We start from the raw sequence: 9,084 nt of genomic DNA on the forward strand, positions 1-9,084 counted from the left end.
ACCTATTAATAAATGAAATTAAAAGTAAAAGTTTGGCATTTAGTATTTGATAAAAAAATGTGTTCTCATGCATAAACTTAGTATTTATATGTCTATATGTCGTGCAGCTCCTCTCTCTCTCTCTCTCTTTCATCGTCAGCTCCCTCTCTGTGTGGTTGTCCCGTTCCTTCGCAGAAGGATGAGATGATCGCGGGGAAGTAAATCACTTCGTAATCCCGCAAACACAAAAATCACAACAACGTCGCACAGAGACACACACTTAAAGTTTGAGTTGAAGTTAATGAAAAAAAACACAAAATCAACGATTGAAAAATTTTATAAAACAGAATTTCTGTAAATATAAAAAGGATAGTTTTCGACATAAAGAAAATTAGATACTTCCGCCTTGCTTTAAATCACGAAGAAAACTGAAACATTATTTACAGAGGTCCTCCAATTTTACAATTGACGGGGTTCAAAGGAACTGTGCTTTAGTTATTAAAAGGGCTATGGCCGTAATTCTACATGAAAATTGAGATGACCGATTGGCGGTTTCCTTTAGTAGGCGACAACCGTAGTGACCACGTGTTCTCAAAATTTGTTTGTCTTTACAACAGGATAGTATACTTTTGACAGTTTTTCCATGTCGGTTCTTCAATTGGCAGCATTCTAATTACCAGCGATAGAACACATTTCCAACATTAGACGTTTGCGATAGTGAAATTCATTCGCAAGAATTTTCGCTTTATCAAAATCAAAAAAATGATCTTTCTCAATACTATGCTTAGTGAGCATTGTTTGTTTATTAGGGACCTTATTTATATCTTTCTTGTGTTCTTCAACCGTAAATCTGCTAAAATCGGCGAAAGGGTAGAGCCCATTGATAATACTCTTTTTTTAAATAAGTTTGGTTTTTGAAATTAAAATCTGTACTATTCAGACACAACCGAAGTCCTTCCTCAAAATCTGTCCATGGAATTTTTGTTTTCTTTTTTGCTAATTTGATTCCACCTACTACGAACCGCCTCGACTGCCTTTTCTTTCGGCACATTTGTAAAAAGGAAAACCGCGTCTAATGACGCGAAGACATAATTTGCCGGGATCCTGAAATTCCTCATTTTCTTCACTAAATCGAAGCCGTTAAGCACTCTCGATTAAGAAGCTTCAATATTATCTGCAATTATATTTTTGTTGAATATTGCTAATTGGTAAGTAGCACTATCTACATAAGAAACGATCGGTCTAAGTGTAGCTGTTTCACGGTGAGTTCATTAAAAATTTTTTTCGATTACCATTTTTTAATTAGTTTTTTGACTTCCCTTACAATTTTTTTTGGTTGTATCCCTACTTCTTTTGACGTGAGTGCCCCTATCTTCTAATAATGCATTAACTTTCGCATCATAATCTTCTCTTTTCATCGCGACGGTAGTATGACCCTTGTCCACATTAACACACTTAATCTAAGGGGTTTCTTTTGCAAATTTTTCGTCCTGTGTAAATTCATTCAAGGGTTGTATGAATTTTGACTTTACGTTGTCGCCCAAATTCATAACCCCACATATATTACTCGCGATATTCAGTCTAGCGCGATCTTGCTCTACCTCTGGTATTTTGTTAATATCAGGTTCAACACTGGCTATTAAATCGTACACCGGTGTTTGATCTTTCTCTATTTTTACTCCATAATTTTTCCCTAGACTAGCGACTTTAGCAATATTTTTTGGTATATCAGTATCCGATAGATTTTTGAATCACTTATTGTTCAGTCTGGTGTTGTGAAATGTGTTCCTATCAGGCTGAGCATCATTAATTAAATTATCAAATTGTTGTTGGCACTTTAATTTGTGTTCTTCGAATAACCTTGTATTTTTTAAATTCTGAGAGTCGTAAAAATTCTTAATTACATCAGTCGGTAGCATCGAAGCTATTTTGATTTGCAAGAACTGAATGTAATTATTGAATTGTCGCGTTGATTTGCACAGATCATTAATCATTATGTTCATGGTGAACCTCTGGAATCTGTCATGTCAGTTAAACATGAAAATTGTCCCGTACAACTACTGCTTTGAAATTCAATGAATTCAAGATCAAAATTTGTGACGTTCTTAGGCAAAATCCCGCTCCTTCTATATCGCAAGAGGAAATCTTCTTAATTTGATTTTTTAGCTAATTGAAGCTTGGTCTGGGACCAGGTCTTGAGAAATGAGACGATGTGTATATCGTCTCTGAAATTGTCTAGAATATTCCTATAAAATCCATTACCCCCTCTACCAGAGTGAGATGTCAGGTCATCTCGGTGATAAGTGCCGTTTTTAAAATTGTTCAGTGACATCTCTAATAGTTTTTTTAAAAGATTTTGGATCTAATTGACCCAAATATTAAACTTGTTTGAAGAAATTTTTCATTGGCATTAGGGTCTTATGAAAATACTTAATTATAAAACATGCATTTCTTAAATTCTTAGGTTGGCAAACGTTTCCCCGCGATCACCTCATCCTTCTCGGTGGAGGGACGAGCACACAGAGAGGGAGTTGATGGTGAAAGAGAGCGAGAGAACCGGAGAGAGAGAGAGAGAGAGGAGCTGCACGACATCGAACATGGTCGAAACGTTTGCCAATCTAATAATTTAAGAAATGCATGTTTTATAATTAAGTATTTTCATAAAACCCTAATGCCAGTGAAAAAATTCTTCAAACAAATTTAATAATTGCGTCAATTAAATCCGACATCTATAAAAAAACTAGTAAAGATGTCACTGAACTATTTACTACTGGTGTTCTGTTGAAATATTTAACGTCTAACTGGCAGTTTATTATCCTTAATGAGATAAATTGAGTGAAATTTTCATTTTTTTCATTTCATGAATTTTGCAAAATTTAATTTTTTTATTTGTAATATCGTTTTTTACGAATACATTCTTTTTTTATCGTGCACCGCATAGTTTGACCTCAAATAATATTTTTTATTATTTTTTGGATGAACAAAGTTTAAATGTCTCATTTTTGAAGAAAGTTTAAAAAGATGTTCTTATAATCTGACAGGGCTTTCAAAAAGAAACGTTTTTCTTTGCATGAATTTTTCATATTTTGCGGTTTTTTAGCTCGAAAATTTAATTTTCGTTCTTTTTTTAACTTTACAAATACTATAACTCTGATCCTTTTCTTTTCTATCAAAACGAGGCGTGAGGAGAAATTCTTCAACTTATCGAGTACTAGGAATAGCCGTATATCTAAATTTTTCATTTTTCGACCTTTCGCTCAAGAAATTTTCCGTCACTTTACTTTTTTTATAATAATTTTTACCTTATTTTAGAAAACGTGAATATCTCCTAAACTAAAACCGACCTTCACGGTTCTTTCAATAAGGACGACCACATCTGTGCACGTTAAAATTTTAGACGTACACAGATGTGCTAAATTGTCAAGTATATTTGTACTTGACCATTTTCAGTTCAGCCTATAGTATAGATGTATTCTAAATCGTAGATATATTATTTATATATTTACCAATAGAGTTAAGGAAAACGGCTAGAACGAAGAATAGAGTACAGAAGATTAACCTCATTTTCTGTCAGAGGTGACACTGAGGAACCGAGAAATTTGTTAAAATTGTCACAAATGAATATTTAAAAAAATAATTCCACATATATATATATATACTTGTATGTCATAGCAATTATATCGAAATGATGACCTAATTTTAGGCTGAGTAGAGATAACGTTGGAGGATCGAAAAATAAAGTTTTTTCTGAAATTCAAGGAGATTTGAGGTAATTAAGTTCCAAATCAAACAATTCACAATTTAAGAATATTACATTTTATACAATCTTCCCAGTTTTGAACTTCTCGTTCATAAATTATTACATTTTTTAATATCTAAAGCTTTAAAGAACGTTACAATATGGTTAAGTGGAATGCTCAAATTAATCAAATAATTTTAAAATAAGAGATAAAATTTTATGTGTTAGCATCCAGACAAAAAAATTTTGAAATCGGTTAATATATTCTATTTGCTTTTTAGATCGAAATGCTATTTTTCAAGAATTTCAAAAAGTTTTCCTAGTGGTACCAAAATGTTGTAAAGTCTTTTTTGTATCAAGTTTTTATTATTAAACTGTAATACATAATTAGAAATTAAAATAAATCTTTATTTAATTTATATTTATAAAATGTGCAAGAAGTATGTTTTTTGGATTGAGATAAATGCACACTTGTTTGGTAAAAGGTAAATGTGTCAAACTTTAAATTTCTGCCTGTTCAATTCGTCTTGAATCCTTTTACAATTTTTGTTTTTATTTCATAATTTTGGATTTTTTTCGAAATTTTGGAAAACGTTCAACACCACGAAATTATTTTTCCATGAACTTAAAATAATAGCGTGTTTCTTTCAATCAAGGCAAAGAAATATTGGTTTCTTCGGCTGATAACTTACAAATATTTTTCTAGCGCTGAAGCGATTCGTTGAGTTCAAGCATTTTCTCGCGATGCTGGTTTACAATCTTATATCCTATTCTATAATCGAAATAAAGTATACCGACAACTATCCTTATTTTCTATTATAGATAATCAGGGAGGTCACTATTTTTTGAAATTTTCTTTTTCCGGCTTTCTCCCGATTCTCCCGGTATGTATTCATGACTTATCCCCATCAAAAAAATATAATCTTTTTGCGTACGGAAAGATTTTTTACAATTCGATTACAAAAATGAGTCGAATTTTGAAAATTGGACAATGTAAAAACTTACAAAAATTAATATTTTAGGATTGGAATTTTGGAAGTTGTTCATTTTAAATTAGAAGGAATTTAAATTGTATAATTAATAATTAAAATCTTTAAAAATTAAATAATTAATAATCTGCCCTGTGTGCGGGTACACATTCTGATCGCGCAAGGCCCGCTTCCCTCGCAAGCTTGAGCTCGATAATATATTTATGTCGCGTACCCAGCTCGATAATATATTTGTAAAGCGATTCACGCTTCCTAAATTAGTTACGTAGCGTAGATCAAGCGTTGACAACTTTAATTTGATGATTGTGAATTCTCTTTGGTTAAAGCTTCTTTTGGACTTAGTTTTTTCCAAAATGCGATTCTATCAAATACCTACGTGGGGCAGGAATATGTCACGATTTCGAAGGATCCGCGCGGGCTTGTCACCCGTCTGCGCCGAGTACACACTATGCCGTCTATAATCGCAGAATGCAATAAAAAATAAGGTTTTTATGTTATTGACTTAACGTTATTTAGAACAACTTTCAGGAATAAGAAATTGCAGTTTTTTAATTAACAAAAATAGGCCACGTTACTCTTGAAATTACTTTGATCCTAAGGTAATGAAAAACTGGTAATTTTGACATCGAAATTTTTGGTTTAAAATGTTTTTTTTAGATTCTCTCTGGTTTTCCTATGTTCTGTAGGTGTTCATCTACAACTTTCAATGAGATTTATCCGTCTCTGTTATTTCTGTCAAAAGATAATGAATTTTGACAAAGAAAATATAACTTTCACCCACTGTGCGACGTGTTGAACTGCATGTTGCACGAAACGTTACACCTTTTAAATAAACCTTGAAGATAATTGCTTATAATTTTTAAATATTCGCATGATATTTTTTTATAATGTTAATAATAATATAGTGAAGGTAATACAATGAGAAACTTGTTAAACTGGGAATAAACATTGCTTTAATAACTTCAGAAATTTTAAAAACATTATAACGCTACTTTTTACATTTTTGACACTATCTACATTATTTTTTGTCACACATGTCAGTCCGAGGCTTATCAAATCTTTAATTATTTGACAATAATTGTTCAATATGCGATTTGTCAGACAAGAGTGGCATGAAGACAATTGTTGATCTCTGAAATTTCAATTTTACAGGCTCGGTTTAGTACCCGTTTGATTTATTAAATTAAAAGGAAATACAAAGAGAAAAACACTTTCTTTCGATAAGAACATTCTAGTCCAAAAACAATGTTGAAATAAGCAAAGAGGAAAAGAAACAAATCGAAAAGGATAAGGAAAAATAAAATATAAAATTTCTCTGCCGGGCTCAAAAAGAAATCTTATTGGCCCACCTCCTTTATTTTTGACAACTTTACAATATCATGACTTAATGTCAAGTTTTTTGTTGCGTATGAGTAATTCTGGATATTAAACAATTTAAAATAATTTTTTTCTCAGCTCCGCAGATAAGAAGAAAATTGACAATATGAGACCATATCAGAAAAGTATGTTGTTAAACATGACGGCTATACAAATTTACTTAAGTCTTATCTCGAAGAATCCGACATAAAATTGTACAATGGATATAATACCAATCCGGTTTGGCTTTTCGTTCTCCCGGATTTAAAAAAAAAAAGACTTGATTCGCCAATTAAGTTGGACCAGTCCCACGGTGGGGCGCTCTGGCCAATCACAGGCATCGTAGAGAGTATACCTAAGAACAACATGACCTGATACATCAGTTTCAGGTGAGCCCTGAAGATGTGAACTGCAATTTTCACGAAACGTCGGCAAACAATTCGTAGTTTTTTACACGAGTGAAACCCGAAATATCTCTTTTTATCGAAATAAATCATCGTGAAAGCATAAAATCTATTATGTTTATCAAAACTGTACAGCATTTGAAACATTATTTTTTACAGAAATTTACTGTTTTCCCGTAACTTAACTTTACACCGGAAAGATGGTAATTGTGTCCCTTACTTTATAGCAAAATGCATGAATAGAAATTAAACTGTAATAATAAAAAACTTGCCTAACTGCATTGATGCGTCATATTTTTTCGATCCGTTGCCGAGGGAAATTCTGTATCTTCATTTTGGACCAATATCTTACTCAAAACGAGCCTAGCTTTTCTGTGCATAAGAATTATTTTTATGTAGTAATAATTCTATTCAAGAATGTTACGTAATATATAAATATACAGTAAAAACTTTAATGGCCCTCTCTTCTATAGCCCTTCCGAGAATTAACGCCGCGCCGCATGTTGGTGTAACAGGAGCTGCGCGGGGTGCGCGGGATCTGCGACTGTCTCTCAGGCGAGAACAAACAAAAGCAGACCGGGATATAGTCAGTTAGTTCCCACCCACCATCAGCCTTGAAATCAGCGCTATAGAAGAGTCTCACTGTATTTTTAATATTCTTTTGATAGACTTAAAGATTTTATCGTGATGGGGTGTTTTATGGAGATCTTGCTGTTGGTCCTTGTGGAGATCTTGATGGTGGTCCTTGTGTAGGACCTTGTGGAGATCTTGATGTTGGTCCTTGTGGCGATCCTTGTGGAGATCTTGATGGTAGCCCTTGTGGAGATCTAAATATTGGTCCTTCTGGAGGTATTGATGGTGGTGCATGTGGAGGTCCTTGTGGAGATCTTGATGGTGGTCCTTGTGGAGATCTTGATGTTGGTCCTTGTGGCAGTCCTTGTGGAGATCTTGATGGTGGCCCTTGTGGAGATCTTGATGTTGGTCCTTGTGGAGATCTTGATAATGATCCTTGTGGAGGTCCTTGTGGAGATCTTGATAGTGGTACACGTGAAGATCTTGATGTTGGTCCTTGTGGAGGTCCTTGTGGAGATCTTGATGGTGGTCCTTGTGGAGGTCCTTGTGGAGATCTTGATAGTGGTCCACGTGGAGATCTTAATGTTGGTCCTTGTTGAGGTCCTTGTGGAGATCTTGATAGTGCTCCATGTGGAGGCCCCTTTGGAGATCTTGATGATGGTCTTTGTGGAGGTCCTTGTGGAGATCTTGATGGTGGTCCTTGTGGAGACCTTGGTGTACTATGATCTCTCTCAGACTCTCTAGGAATAGCATTATAAATAGCATCGCCATATACATCTGAATGAAAGTTCACTGGCATATGAGATAGTCTGACTCCCACTCCAGACTCTTTAATTATATTTATTTTTCTCTGATTAGTCAATGGTATTGTTAGCGATATCGGATATCTTTGGGCCACTGATTGAGAACTTTGGGCTGGTGGTATAGAACCGCGTTCTTGGGCAGGTTCAGAAGGCCTATTCGCGATGGGTTGGGGGGATGGTGAACGAGCAACGTTAGTACGCTGATTAGAATTTCTCATTTGTACACTCAATTCTGTAAGAAAATAATTCAGGATATATATAAGGTTTTTAAACTCGGGAGAAATAGCTGTTAGTCATTATTACACTTCTGAATGATTAATCAAAATTAAATGTCTTCATAGAAAAAATGAAGCTGAAGTTTACATCGATTTCAAGGGAAAGATTCACTGCAAAAAAATTAAACTTGCTGGATAATTTTCACACGAATCGAAGATAATTTCCGATTTTTAACATTTCCTGGATAACCTTTCGACTTTCAATCGCGCCACTTTTATTCTAAATGTACCCTCAATTATGACGCCAGCATGATCTACCGCCGTTTAAGTTCATTAAATTGGAGAAAAATGGCTATTCCCATCTGTCAGTTGCTTTTTGCTCATTGGTATTAAATAAGTTGTTATTCGTCTACGACATGAATTAAATGCAACAAATTTTAACTTTTGTTTTTTCTGTGTTATTGTTAATTAATCAATATATTGCGGCAATTAAATTAAAAGTTAACGCTGCTCAAACGCACTAACAAAAAGAAGCAAAAGCAAGAAAGACATATGTGTATCTTCTTTGTTATAAATAAATTGAAACGATCAAATGTCTAGGTAGACAAATCTAAGTTTACACATATGTGCACCTATTTTTGTCTTATTAGATTTAGTTTTTTCTTTCAATTTTATGGATTGTTTTTCTCTTTTAAATCTAATATTGCTAATATTAAAAGGTGAGGTTATGTTCGAGAAAATATAAAAAGCTTTTAATCCATAATGTTACTAATCCAGAAATAACTACATTTGGTATAAGGTAATGTCCTGTTTTACAATATCAGCAACAAAATATAACATTCTAAAAAGCTATAAAACACTTTTTTAATCACATAAATAGAAAATACGTTTAAACTGACGACGCTTTCTCAAATATATTGCTGGAAATCTTCAAAAGATAAAAATGGATTGTAATGTTGATTCTAGGGAATTAAAGCTTACCATTACCTTCATTGCGGATATAAGAAATCTCACCAACAATTTTGT

At 33.5% G+C, this 9,084-nt stretch overlaps 1 protein-coding gene across 1 annotated transcript; it reads right to left on the minus strand.

Annotated features, from left to right (window-relative positions):
- Positions 1 to 7,164: 7,164 nt before the first annotated feature.
- On the minus strand, positions 7,165 to 8,061 carry LOC117170933 (proline-rich protein HaeIII subfamily 1-like). The gene has a single exon (XM_033357980.1). The coding sequence runs from the start codon at positions 8,059 to 8,061 to the stop codon at positions 7,165 to 7,167; it is 897 nt and encodes a 298-aa protein (XP_033213871.1).
- Positions 8,062 to 9,084: the final 1,023 nt, after the last annotated feature.

The sequence above is a fragment of the Belonocnema kinseyi genome, chromosome 4, assembly GCF_010883055.1.
Source record: "Belonocnema kinseyi isolate 2016_QV_RU_SX_M_011 chromosome 4, B_treatae_v1, whole genome shotgun sequence".
Lineage (NCBI taxonomy): Eukaryota > Metazoa > Arthropoda > Insecta > Hymenoptera > Cynipidae > Belonocnema > Belonocnema kinseyi.

Bases quoted from the DNA above. Each gene is read 5' to 3' on its own strand.
- LOC117170933 (XM_033357980.1), bottom strand. From the start codon at position 8,061: ATGAGAAATTCTAATCAGCGTACTAACGTTGCTCGTTCACCATCCCCC.